The 14,230-nt window shown below is 44.0% G+C and overlaps 1 protein-coding gene across 5 annotated transcripts in view; it reads left to right on the forward strand.

Annotated features, from left to right (window-relative positions):
• Positions 1–730: 730 nt before the first annotated feature.
• The window catches only part of TLE2 (TLE family member 2, transcriptional corepressor), a 78,408-nt gene continuing 64,908 nt past the window's right edge, over positions 731–14,230 (forward strand). The window contains exons 1-4 of one of the 5 annotated variants that reach the window (XM_033955002.1): positions 731–1,246; positions 1,592–1,689; positions 6,305–6,368; positions 12,234–12,278. In XM_033955002.1, the coding sequence (XP_033810893.1) occupies positions 1,223–1,246; positions 1,592–1,689; positions 6,305–6,368; positions 12,234–12,278 (231 nt within the window). In that variant the 5' untranslated portion in view covers positions 731–1,222. Of the gene's footprint in view, positions 1,247–1,591; positions 1,690–2,772; positions 2,887–6,304; positions 6,369–12,233; positions 12,279–14,230 lie in introns of those variants that run through there. The other 4 variants (XM_033955001.1, XM_033955003.1, XM_033955004.1 and 1 more) reach the window with 4 other exon arrangements.

Here is a 14,230-nt window from a genome sequence, read left to right on the forward strand (position 1 = left end):
TCTTGATTACTTGTGCAGATTGAGGTGGGGTGGGACAATTTAGTAGCTTGCTTACTACTATTAATTTAGAGTGTTACCAGACATACGCTGTACAGAGTCACAAAGGAGATATTCCCTGCTCAAATGAGCTTACAACCTAAACAATCAAGACAGACAAACAGAATGCCAGGGTAGGGGTTACAGTTAGAGGGTAGGGTTAAACTGCTGGCCAGGGATAATAGGGTGGTGAGCTTGGCAAGAGGGATCTTAATGGTGCCATGAGGTCTCATCTAGTGATGGGATTCTCTTTCCTCAGTCAAGGTCCAAGGCTGCTGGGTCCCTGCAGGTGAGTACATCGGCAGAGACTCAAACATCAAGAGGCTCAGAATGTATTTGGGGAAAGTACACAATGAATAAATAACATCAACAAATGCTTTTCAGTTCAAAGTGTAACACAGGCAAAATAATATTTTTTGGAATATGATAATTGAGCATCAAAGACAAGTAAATATTTCCATTGTCTGGCTAAATTAATTCTTTTAGTTGAGAGTAAAACTTAGCGGGATTACCTGAAAATAGGACCACAGGTCTGAAATAGTTCCTGCTGAGATCCTGCTGCTACTGCCAGGGACCATTGTGCAGGGGGTGTGGTGGAGACCCCTCCCCCCCCTACCTGCTGACACTGCTTAGTGTGGTCACTGAAAGGATGCTCTGTAGCCCCCCCTCCCTTGCTGGTAGTGACTGGTGTGGTTGTGGAGGTAATGCATTGGTGCCTCAGCTGACATTGCCTGGCATGCTAGCAGAGAAAATGTTGTGGAGCCACCTTAAGAGTTTGCTGTGCAGCCTTCTTAGCTGTCTCCTGCCAGAAGCCACTTCTCTCTGCAGCCAGGGGCTGCTGAATTGTGACCAGCTTCTCCTCTGACCTTCTGCTCGTCCAGTTTCTTCCACTTTTCAAACAGATTACTGGCAGTCAGGAGAGGGGAGTCACCCCCCCAATTTCCAAGAGATTATTTTGGATACAATAATACTGCCTGTGATAAACATACCCAAAGAAAACAGAAGAGGAAAGGAGAGACAGCTTACAACTCTGGCCACAGGCTTCCCTCCAGAAAGCTTTTTTAATGTATAATTTCCTTCTGAGAACTGGCACAGATTTTGCAACCGGTCGGTCGGTGATAAGAGCTGTTTGTGAAGCTTTGAGGTTTTTGTTTTTTTAAGTCTTTCCTGGGGAGAGTGTCTTGGGATGTACCCTCAAGGAAGACATCTGGTAAGTGTCAGAAAATTTGGCCGTCTGAAGGGGGGGGGGGGAGAGAGCAGAGATAAGCAGAGGAGTCAGTTCAGGGGAGGGGGTCAATCAGACACAGGCAGGAGAGTGGGGGTGATGTGGGAGGGAATAGTGCGACATGGGTGAGATTAAAAGAGAGATGGGGTCAGCAAAAAGAAAAATAGACAGTTTGAGAGAGACCTCCAGGAAGGGGTAGGGGGGAATATAGGGGAGAGGGAAGGAAGGAAGGGAGAGGATAGGCAGGTTCCTGTAAAGTTGTGTGAGAGGACTCAGAAGGCTAATTTGCTTTTTCTTCTTTTATTTATTTATTTTTTTTTACTGCTATAGGCTCCTCTCCAATCTGGGCAGCCCTTCAAATTTTCAATTTTGGAAATGTGTGACCGAATTAAGGAAGAATTCCAGTTCCTGCAAGCCCAGTATCACAGGTAGGAAGTAATAGAGTGGGAGCCAGGGGAGCTCCCCAATGTGGAAACGGAGCAAAAAGAAAGGGACAGAGTGGCGAGAGCAGAGTGTGCACAAGACAAGACAGAGAGAAGGACCAGAGAACTCAAGACGCCAGAAGATGTGGAGGGAGGGCAGCAGTGAGACAGGTGCACAGATCAAGGTTTTGGGGCAAGAAGACTGTAGGGTTACAGGTGCAGATACTGAAGTCTGGGGGTAAGGAGACCATAGGGTGATAGCCCAAATTTTTGGAGTGAGGAGGCTGTAGGGTGACAGGTCCGGAGACAGGTCTGAGGGTGAGGAGGCTGTAGATGACAAGCAAAAAAAATAAAAACAAAAAACAACAACACAAAAATCTAAGGTTTGGGGTTGAGGCAGCTCTAGGGCGACAGGTGCAGAGACTGAGGTTTGGGGGTGAGGGGGCTGTGGGGTGTGCTGCAAAAGCCAAGGTTTTGAGGTGAGGAGGCACAAATGTGTAAGGTGTACAGCCCAAGGTTATGGGTTGACAGTGCTGTAGGTTGACAGGTGCTGAAAGTGAGGAATCTATGGGGTGATAGGTGTACAGACCAAGGTTTGGGGTGAAGAGGCAGTAGGGTGACAGTTGCAGAGACTGGAGGTCTGGGTATGAGGAGGCTATGGGGTAGCAGGTGCATAAGCCAAGGTTTTGGGATACGGAGGCAATAGGGTGACAGGTGTACAGACCAAGGCTTTTGGGGTGAGGAGGCAGCAGGATGACAGGCACAGAGATTGAGGACTTGGGGTGAGGAGGCAGTGGGGTGGCTTTGATGCTTTTTGGCTTTATAGGCGATATAGAAAGATTTTAGTAAACATAAACAGATGAGCAGACTGAAATATGGGTATCATGGAATAACAGAGGTGGATCATCATAAGTACTTATGGAGCTGCACATTTTGCAGTGTCTATCAGAGAGATTGTGATATTGAAGCACTGGGTGTGCTGTGAATGGGCTGGAGTCCAATCTGTTCACTTCACTACACTGGGAAGTGTTGCGCTCTGACACTGAGGGCTGAGATATTACAGTCACTGGACGCCTCGATGTTTGAGAAGACGGTGTGAGGTAATGAAGAGTCTATTCAACTCGCTTGAATCCCTGCTGAATGACTCCTCATTTGAGTTTTATGAGATGCTTTAAGAAAGGCTCATGAGAAGTGAAGTCCCTGGTAGGTGATGAGAACTGGTCTCGTAAGGGACTGGCTTGATGGTTAATGGGGATTTATAGCAGATGTGATTTAATGTCTCTGGTATGAGTCATCAGTGAAGCTCCCCTGGAGTATTTGTGTATAGATTTTTGATTTACAGCCATTCTGTGGTACAACCAAAGCAGTTTATATTTTTCATACAGGTTCTTTCTCTGTCATTAGTGGGCTCATAATCTATGTTTTTTGTAGCTGGGGCAATGGAGGGTTAAGTGACTTGCCCAGTGTCAGAAGGAGCTGCAGTGGGAATCAAACCCAGTTGCCCAGGTTCTCAGCCCACTGAGCTAACCAGTAGCATAGTCACAGTAGGGGGCTTTGCCCCCCCGCCCCTCACTTTGGGCTCATGCCTTCTCTCTGTTCTAAATGTGGAGCTGTCATCAAATGGCTGATAGGAATGCCGAAACCCTGCCAGCCAAAGAAATTCATTGCCAAGTTACTCCCTTCCTCACACTGCTGCAGCACAGAAGTTGGCAGCATACTGCCAGCTGCCGACAACATAACTCCTCACACGTGCTCAGTTTGCATAAGATAGTGTCTCTCAAACTTTTTTTAGCCCTGGCACACTAACCCCCTCTTCTTCTAAACCGCGCTAGCGGTTTTAGTGCAGGGAGCAGCGCTAAATAGCCCGCGCTGCTCCTGACGCTCATAGAGTTCTTATGAGCGTCGGGAGCAGCACGGGTCATTCAGTGTGGCTCCCAGTGCTAAAACTTCTAGCGCGGTTTAGTAGAAGAGGCCCTAAATGGAGCAAATGTTTTTCGTGGCATGTTATAATTGAAATTATAAAATTGCAAAATCAACAAAAATTTAAATTTAAGAGTTCTGTATTTAAAATTCTTTAAGCTATGTATGGGTAATTGTAACAATGGTGAAACTAAAGTAGATAGAATTGCTAATCAATGCGATGGATGTGCTTGTTTTTGAGTGCAAATTAACTCAAAATGCAGCTCAATAGTTGACAAGCAAACACGCATTTCATCATCCACCATCTACAGTCGTTCTCTGTTTTTCTCAATTTAATTTCTGTCAGAGCTGAAAATCCAAGTTCACAAAGATAAGAAAATTCAACTGGTAACAAAGCCTCAATTGCTATGTTGCTCAAGGTAGGTTAATTACTGCATATAAAAATAAAAATCAAATTACTTGCTGGTAGTTTCCAAGAACCAATCGCGTCAAAGAATGATGCTTGTCTGGGTGGTTGTATTCTTTCACACACAGATGCTCATAACATTGACAGACTCTTGTGTATGTGACGTACATGTCATCTAGTATACTTATGAAGGAAATTTTTAAAAATAAAGTAAAATTCTGGAATCTCTTGTGGCACACCACTGTGCCTTGATACACAGTTTGTGAGATACTGGCATAAGAACTGAGCATGCTCTGGGAGTCCTGGTATTGACAGAACACCGATAACTTCTTTACTGCAGCAGCATGAGGATGAGATTTGGTGGGGCTTCAGCATGTCTGCCAGAAAAGTTATTATTTTTGGTGTGCTACAAGGGAGAGAGAAAGATGGAATGTACTGTCCCCCACCATCCACCTCTGAGCTCCCCCTAAATTGGAGGTGCTGGCTATGGCTCTAGCACTAACTATTGGGCTACTGCCCCAGTGTCTAGTTGTAGACACTGGACATCTACAAAGATAATTATAGAAAGTTAGATGTAGTCTGAGAGAGACTACCAAAATGGTGTGGGGGTCTGCATTAAAATTACAGTAGAGTAGATGACACAGATTTTCCATTAGAACTAAAATTCCAAATCTTAGGAGTAGAAATTGATAACCATCTATCCATGAAAAGCCAGTACAACCAATAATAAAACTATCTTTCCTTGTGTAGAGAAAGCTAAGATCCATCAGAAAATATGTTGAAACGGAGGCTGTTTGAATTTTAGTGAAATCGCTAATCCTATCTTGACAGCCTACTATAATGTAATACTAGTTCTTTGCTCTAAAACATTGCTATTGAGTCTACAACTCAGTTAAAAATGCAGCAGTAAGACTCATTTATGGACTATGGAAAACGGAACACCTACAGCCCTACTATATGAAACTATATTGGCTGCCCATAACTGCAAGGATCAGGTTTAAATTAGGCATCCCTGCCTTTAAGTTCCCGAGAGGGAATGCCCCTGCTCCAGGGTGCCTCCAACAGATATTCCACCAAAAATCTTTTCCACTTAAAATTCCCAAGTTTACCTGGCAAATCACCTTATCCATCCAATATCAATTAGCAAAACGCTGGAACTAACTACCACTTACACTATGATCTTGTGACCGCTATCTCAGGTTCAAAAAACTTTTAAAAGCATTTCTGTACAAATACAGGAAGCCAACCCGGAAGTAACTGAAATGGTAATTGTAAAAGCCCATTTCTAAACTGTCCAACGCAACTCCTGGGACATAATGATGAACCAAAGATGACCTACTTAAACTTGTAACTCTGTGTTTGTAACTATGACCTAACTCTATTAATAACTGTACTGATCTGCCTGTAATAGCAACTCTATTGAATGTCCGTGTCAAACTGTCCATTGTAACTTCCTGGGTAACTGACCCAACCTCTTGTAATTTAATCAGACCTTGAGCTGAATAGGTAAAGGAGGAATAGAAAATCTGATTAACATAACATTAAAAGAAGGAGCCTGAATATGTGTACCCTAGAGGAGAGGAGAAACAGAGGAGGTAGGGGCATGATAGAGACTTCCAGGCACCTTAAAGATATGTCAGTACGAGAATGAAACCTCTTTCAGAGAAAGATAAGTCAAGAAGGAGAAGTGAGGGTCTGAGGCTCCAGGAAGGGTAACTTAAGTGTAACAATAGGAAGGAGGAGGATGGATTCATGAAATGGCCTCCCAGTGAAACAGAAATGGAATTTAGTTCAGTATAGTTAAACATAGAGGAACTGAGGAGACAGAAAGATATCAGTCAGGGTCTGTGGTATTACAGCTGGATTTTAACTAGGGAGACTGGGTAGGCCTGATGTGCCCTCACAACTTCTGTTTCCTTGGATGGGGAGGATAGATCTGGATAGGCAGTGATGAGGTTAGTCTCTGGGTCTTAAGCTGGTTTAGAGGATGAGTCTCAGGGTGGGCATTAGCTTGGTACGAGGGATCTTCAAAAAGTTTGTGCACTTTTATTATTTTAAACACTATTTATTAAATATCACAAAAGCAAATGACATCACTTCCTGCAAGGAGAGCCGGCTTGCCTGACTGACTAGTCACATGACATTCTACCACACACCTTCTTACCACTTCTCCCGCCCCAACCATTTCCTGTGAAAATATGAAAGTGCAGAAACCTTTGAAGAACCCTGGTATTTATGGGAAGTCTGAGGAGTCACTCTGAATCTGGATTGTGTAAACAAACCTTCTCCTTATAGCTTGAAGTTGGAGTGCGAGAAGCTGGCAAGTGAGAAGACTGAAATCCAGAGGCATTATGTTATGGTAAGGAAAGTGATGCTTCAAGAGAGATTGTCTGTAGCTACAGCTTCCTCACCCCCATATTGTAAAGTACTTGGAACAGCCACTAACCCCCTGATATTCAGTGCATGGTGGGCACCGGCATTGAATATGCCCCCAGTAGTTATCTGAGTGCTGTTCAGTATTCAGACCAGTGCCCGGAAAACTAACCCATCAATATCCAGCTAGCGGTGGTCAGCATGTTTTAAAACACTGACATCTGTGGGCTGAATTAGACCTCAATATTCCCTGTCAGCACCTCTTAAACATAGCGAAAACTGAAAGTAGATAAAGACTAAGTGACCTATTCAGTCTGCTCATCTATGCAATCTACCCTCCATTAGAGATCCTATATACTTGTCCCAAACTTTCTTGAATTCAGATACAGTTTTTATCTCCACTACCTCCACCAGGAGGCCATTCTCTAAATTCACCATCCTTTCCATGGAGAACTTAGGTCACTCCCGAGTCTGTCCCCTTTCACCTTTTACATGTGCCCCCTCATTCCAGAGCTTCCTTTCAACTGAGAGACAGACAGACAGACTGTGGCATTTATGCCACAGAGATATTTGCCTCTATCATACCTCCCCCTCCCACCTTTCTTTCAAAGAACGCATATTGAGATCTTTAAGTCTGTCCTCTTATGATTTATTACAAAGGCCGCTGATTGTTGTAGTAGTTGCCCTCTGAACAGAGATCTGTGTATTTTCTTTTTAAAGGTGCTGTCTCTAGAATTGTACACAATACTCATTAAGTCTTATTGGAGATGTATGCAATGACTATCACTGTCCTTTATCCTGCTAGCCATTCCTTTCTCTATGCACTCAAGCATCCTTCTGGTTTTTGCCTTTTATGGGAGGGGGCTTTGGAAGCAGGATGGCTTAGCTGTTTAGGCGGCACACTGTCAATAGCGCACAAGACATTGGCATGCTGACAATTCCGTTCCGTCAAATGCGCGCAGCGACAAGTGCGCGCATGAATGGAGGGGAATTGTCGAGGCAGAATTGTCCATCCCCCCCTCCCCCCGGAGCCTGTTGTAAGATGGTGAGAGCGGGATTTGTAAGTGTAGTGGGGGGGTGTTTCCCACCACACCCCCTGAACGAGAGCACGAGTGTAGTGGGGGGATTCCCCACACACACACCCTCAGAGCACGCGCAAATTGTAAGTGTAGTGGAGGGTTCCCCCCCCACACATCCCCTGAACGAGAGCGCGAGTGTAGAGGTGGGGGTTCTCCCCCCCACAGAACGCACACGAGTTGTAACGGGAAGGCATAGGGTGGCACGCGCATTAGTCCGCACAAATGTCAGGACGGAATTGTCTACGCATCAGTGTCCTGCATGCATTTGACGGGTCACCGTTTATGATGATATTCAGCCTGCTGCTTGGTTAGCTACATTGCTGCTGACTGATTAGCTAATCAGTTCTGCCCTGGGCCACCCCTTTTCAAATATTGGGCCCTAAAGCTCAAATTCTGTATATAGCATCATAAACTGTGCGTAAATCAGTGCAGAAAGCCAATTTGCACGCACAACTTAATTGTTCAACAAGACCGTTTGGCGCAGATAATTGGCAATTAACACCTCATAATGGACACCAAGACCCAGATTCCCTAAGCGGTGCCATTGTTGGTGGCCATCTTAAAAGCGGCTGACGTTCACGTGTCAATCCTCCATTTAGAGAATCGCGCCTCCAGCAAAGGTAGGCGCCGGAAATTTAGGTCAGAGTTTTCAAGGCCTACATTTCTGCACCTATCTTTAATGCAAATTGCGCCTAACGTCATTCCGGCATTAGCCACGCCTACAATGGTGTTAGGCGACAGTAGGCACCTCCAGAGGCGCAACTCTGGTGCCATTTCTTTAGGCACCAGATGGTGTTTTGAAATTTTATTTAAGTACCGTTTGAAATGGCATTTCCCTCTTAACTTAGGCGCCGGTAGGATGTCTACCAGCGCCTAAGTTAAGGCACCATTTATAGAATTTCTCTCTAATTGGCACTAATTAGAAATTAATGTGCACAACTTGTTAGGCACATTCTTTAAAGTGGTGCACGTCAGTTCTAGTGTATGAATCTCAAAAGGGGGCATGGCCAGGGGAGGAGCATGGGTGTTCTAAAAGTTACATGCACTGTTATCGAATATGCCCGATCTATTCACAACTTAGGCCTAGGTATTTAGGCTTGGTTTTTCTTGGCATAAATGGGAGCGCTGAATTGTTAGGCTGCATACAGCTTCTAAGCGTGATTCTAAATAGTTCAGGCTCTCTAATAGAATCATGCTGAGCACCGTTATGCTTGCCTCCAATTTTTTTAGGCACTATATATATAGTATCAGGCCATAAGTGAATAAAGTTAGGACAGCCTTTATGCTATCCTAACTTTATCCAGGTGTTTATCTGATTAACAGACTGAAAATTGCTATTATCTAGGTAAGTTCTTGCTCTGCTCCCAGACCACCCCAGCACTAACTGGATAGTGCCAAGGTAGTCACAGAGATGTTTGGCAGCAGAGTCCAGTTAAATGCTACTGAATATCAGAGGCAGAGCCGGCCAAGGGAAGAGCCTCTCCTGCCTGGTTAAATCATTTTGAATATCTACCCCTAAGGTTTCAGAGTTTGCACAGGTGATAGGTTTGTCTTGGATAAGGATGGTAATCTACAAGCTCTGGGTACTATGGGCTAGATTCACTAAGCCCATGGATCGGATCTGATCTGATCCGATCTGCGGCTGGGGGGGGGGGGGCTGATTCACGACATGTCCTCGTGCAAATTATTGCAATTGGAGGCACGCCCCAAACCAACCACACAGATTGCTGAAGAGCGATCCCGACGCATGCATAGACCATCTTCTTTGCGTGTAGATGGTCTGCGCATTCTCTCCGCGCAAGAACGAGCTGTAAATGTGAGGCTTGGGGAAATCACCTTAGCAGAAAAGAAGCAGCTGAACTTTTACTGCAGTGACTTGTTTGTACTTTCTAGGCCAATACGTTTAATCTCACTAGTAAGAAATGTTCTTTTCCTATCGGCAACATATTATAATATACAGCTTGGCATATAGCAGACTTTTTGTGCTGATAATTGCTTCTTCTCCTTTTCGCGAGCCTGTGCCGCCCCAACTCTCCTGCTCTGCCGTCCTTCCCCGCAGTGTAGCCCCGCTTTAAACCCATGGGTTAAAACCACGGGCTCGCACTGCGGGGAAGGGCGGCAGAGAGCAGGAGAGTTGGGGCGGCAAGAGCAGGAGAGACAGGGCGCTGATTCCTTTCGGGGCAAAGACGTGAGCAACTGGTCCTCAGCAGTTGCTTCTTTTTGGATCGGCCAGCCCAGTTGGTGTTCCTTAAATTGTTTAGTGAATCGCTGCCTTCCTACATTTGCATGCCATTTCCCTCATTTGCATGCGCGGATCGGATCGGGTGCGGGCAAGATCAGCCAGAAGGTTAGTGAATCAGGTCGGGGTCGCAAAGTGGTCGGGACATGATCGATGTCCTTAGTGAATCTAGCCCTATATGTTAGATGGACTCCTCGGGGTCAGGGCCAGCTCAAGGGATTGTGGTGCCCTGAGCCAACTTATGCATCAGAACCCTCCCCCCGCTATCTGAAGCCTCCTCCCTCCCCCAAGCTGGTGATAAAGGTTGCCAGAATCCTTAATCCCAATCCGGTATCTCTCCCGCGATGCCAGACAAGGATTTTGGCGCCCTTTATCACCAGTGCTCCGCGCAAAGGCCTCACCTGGTTTATAAGTTAAACTGGCCCTGCTTGGGGTAATATCTTTATGTCTATTCCACCTTGTGTACTACCATTGCAAGTTTTAAGGTTATTAAATTTTTTTATTAAACGCAAATCAAGATTTCTAAGCGTTTTACAAAATTTATTAAAAATAGGGAGACGAGATTGACAAATATCCACTTAACAACACATGACTAACAAGAACAGTTGGGAGAGTTGAGAGAATTACAATTTAAAAGTAAAGAATCCATAAAAGGGAGAACACAATAGGAGGGGGAGGTAGTTAAATGCATATCCCTCTTAGCAGATAAGTGTCCTGGTCTCTGTCTTTGGGCCTTTGAATACAGCATTGACTTAAATTTGGATTTTTTTTTTTTTTTTTAAGGATCTCACTGGTTGTAGGTTCAATAAATAATTGGCAAGTTGTAGGACAGGAGCATGGAACACTTTGCCAACACAAACATCTCCCCTAATAGTGCTTTGCATTGTCTGTGCATGTGTTTGCATTGTATATATATATATATATATATATATAAATGTATTTGTAAATAGAAAGAAACAAGAAACCTGAAGTCATTTGGTGTCTGCCTGTGCAAGGCTGTTAGTGGACAGATGTCCAACACAGCAGGGTGAATGGAAAAGGTTTAGATAAGGCAGTCAGTCCAAAATTATGATGAAAGGGCTGGCTAAAGGTTAGAGAGACAGACAGAGAACTAGCAGACCTGGTATCACATTCTATTTATCCTAGTGTTGTTTTTTCTGACCTTGGGAAGGTCACTTTATCTCTATTTGCTAAAGGTAAGGAGGAAAGGGAATGGGATTTGATATTTCACCTTTTTTTGTGGTTACAATCAAAGTGGTTTACATATTATATACAGGTTACTTTTTTTCTGTTCCTATTGGTTTCATAATCTAAGATAAATTTTTTTTGTCAATAGAGCAATAGAGGGTTAAGTGACTTGTCCAGGATCACAAGAAGCTGCAGTAGGAATTAAATTTGGTTCTTAGACCATTGCGCTGACCATTAGACTATTGCTCCACTTCACTTCACAAATATCCCTATAGGTACCCTCATGGGGGTCTGATCTACTAAGGTTTCTTTTAGTGGATATAGAATCACTGCCTTACATAGTAAGCTCTATAGGTCAGGAAATCAGACTACGAGAATGGTTCCCAATCTATGGGTTGGGGTCTCAAAGGGGGTTACATCATAAGTGGATGGGGACACAAAGAGGGCTTCTTCTCCTTTGGCCCTCTTAATATCAGTATGGGGTCTATGAAAGGCTTGCTCCTTGCTCGCTGTTTGTATATGAAGTTGAATTAGGCTAGTATGCTATAAAGTTTTTGTTATCTACTGTGTGTGTATTTGGATTATTTCTTGAATGCATATTTCTTTGTGATTAAAAGTTAATAATAATAAAAAAGACAGGCCTGCCTCCTCTTCCTGTGTGGGCTTCCTGTTAGACTGGAAGAGGAAACCCATTCAGAGTACTGGAGTCTGCGAGTATACTCACTCTGACACACAGAGCCCTGTGCTGACTGCTGCTACTGTCTTAATGCTTTGAAATATAGAGGAAGGAAGACGTAAATGAGGGACAGAAGGGGAAGGAAGCTTAGATATTTTGTTTTCATCACCTGGGGTCACGTGATTTTTTTTGTGTGTGTGTTAAAATGGGGTCATAGTGGATCAGCATTAGGGAAGCATTGTTCTATAATGATTAGGGTGATATGTAAATGTCAGCGTTCAAAAGCATGAATTCAGATCTATTTCTGATAATCTGTACATTCCCAAATAAATCCATGAGACTAGAGGGAGTACATGGCTCCTGGCCACTTAGAGAAGTCAGGGCTCTTCCCTTTTCTATCAGGTTGCTCTGCTGAAAGCTCTGGCTGCAGAGAGCATTAGTTTTGTATTAACAGTTGTGCTGAAACTGTTCAGGGCACATTTTACACATCACAAATGTTCCTTTAGGAATTGCAAGATATGGTTTCAGAGGAGCTTGTCAGAACAGATGTGTGTTGGTATGGAGGGCATTCTGTCCCTTGGTGAGGGGGACCATGAGACCCCCCTTAGTGTGGCAGTAGTGGAGACTGCTCTGAGGCCCTGACTGCTGTCTTCTGCTTTGCTCCTGCAGTACTACGAGATGTCATATGGACTCAGCATTGAAATGCACAAGCAGGTGAGTGATGGCAGAGAACACCACTCCTGCTTCAGTGGCAGCACAGATTGTTCCAGAAGGCTTTTGCTAAACTCTAGTTTACACTTTTCAGGTGGCTTCAGCACGACATGAACAGTAGAAATAGTGTCCCTGCTCTGCCCTCAAGATAATTGTACCTCATGCAGGCTCCAGGTTATAGGGACCAGCTCTGACAACTCAGGAAAGAAAGAAAATGGAGACTGGTAGTGACGGGGTTAATTGTCCGGGTCTGCCTGGGAGAGGTCCTGCAGCAGAGCCCGCCCTTGCTCTCAATGGAGAATCTGGTGCCAGACACAGTCTGTGCTCCTGAGACTTGGCTGAGTGTGAAATGTTTACAGTCTTCCAAAACACACAGCCATAGAACCAAGGGCCAAGCTCACACCGGGAATTAGTCACAGGCCTCCCAGTACAGTACACTTTCAGTTAACTGGCATCCATGGGGATTGATAGAAGCTGATAATGCTTGAGAGTTACTATTAAAAATAAACCTAATACTTTACCTCATACTATGCCATACCATAAACAGTTCCAGACAAACTACCGGACATGTGGTTGGCAAAGCATGGGCGTACTCAGGTGTGGCATGCCATGTTTACACTTAAATTTCCACCAGAAATTGATTTTATTTTCATTTTTATTTAAAGTATTACAGTATTTCTTTGATTTTTTTTTTTTTTGCTGGTTGTTTAAGAGTTCTGGTTGCTTGAGTTCCGGTTAACAGAGAGTCTACTGTACCTGCTTGCTAGGAGTACTAGGTACAAGGATATAATTCAGTGACTTCCAGGACTGAAGAGTTCAGGGAATGAGCACAGGGATAAAGTCTGTCATCCCTTAGACTAGGTGGTTTCTCTATAATGTACCCAAGTAGTGAATTTGAAACCTGACCACTTTTAAAAAAAATAATCTGAGCAAATTATGTGTTCTCATCACTTGAAGGGAGCCACATACGAAATATTACAGCAAGAAACATTGTTCTCCCTGGGGTTATCCTGGGGCAAAAACTGAATAATTTAATGTACAACTCTCATCTCCCTGGATGGACTGCAAACAGGCCTGAATTTACAGACAGCCACAATATTGATTGGAATATTGCACATTTTTGGGCTGAGACCCAGCTACATTTCCACGGGCTGCTGACTTGTAAAATCAGATCCATTTATGATTCTGGTGGACTGGAATTGTGCACTTCAAAGTATTTAGCCAGTGGATAAAGCAAGGTTACTTACCAGTAATGGAGGTTCTCCGTGGACAGCAAGATAAATTAGCCACACAAAGTCCATGATGCTGTCAGTTGATGTCACCCCATATGTGACTGACTTATCCTACTTGTCCATGGAGAAAGTTGTTAGTGAAAGGCAGACACACCTTGCCCTGCTGTAGTTGGTAACTCCTTTTCCTCCTAAGTTGTGTTCTCCCAGGGGTGGAGGATGCTGGATTGGGTGGAATCCAAATCCTAGTGGGGCTAGGAATGTGGAGGGGCATTTTCGATAAGACATCTAAATCAGAGTTTGGATGTTTTGGGAAAGATATCCAGAAATTCAGTAGAGATAATGTCCATTTTCAAAACAGCAAGACATCTATCTTTCTTTTTTTTTAATGGCCTATGTAGATGTTTTGGATCTTAGTACGTCTATCTTTTTTGGCCATTCTTGAATATAAATATGTCCACATGAAAAACGCACAAAAGTTTTCCTCTAAGCAGCCTGCATTTTTAGTAAACTGTTCAGACAGCTGAACATAGCAGAGGGGCTCTTCTAGGAAGTACTGTAGTGAATTTCACATTAAAAGTCCTAAGCACAGATGTCACCATATCTTGCTTATATTGTATGGTGATCTCTCCAAAACCCACCAAAACTTACTGTACCCACCTGTACACCACAACAATAACTCATATGCCTGTGGGTGTCATCTTAATGTAGGCACAGTAGATTTTT

This window comes from Geotrypetes seraphini, chromosome 8 (assembly GCF_902459505.1).
Source record: "Geotrypetes seraphini chromosome 8, aGeoSer1.1, whole genome shotgun sequence".
Taxonomy (NCBI): domain Eukaryota; kingdom Metazoa; phylum Chordata; class Amphibia; order Gymnophiona; family Dermophiidae; genus Geotrypetes; species Geotrypetes seraphini.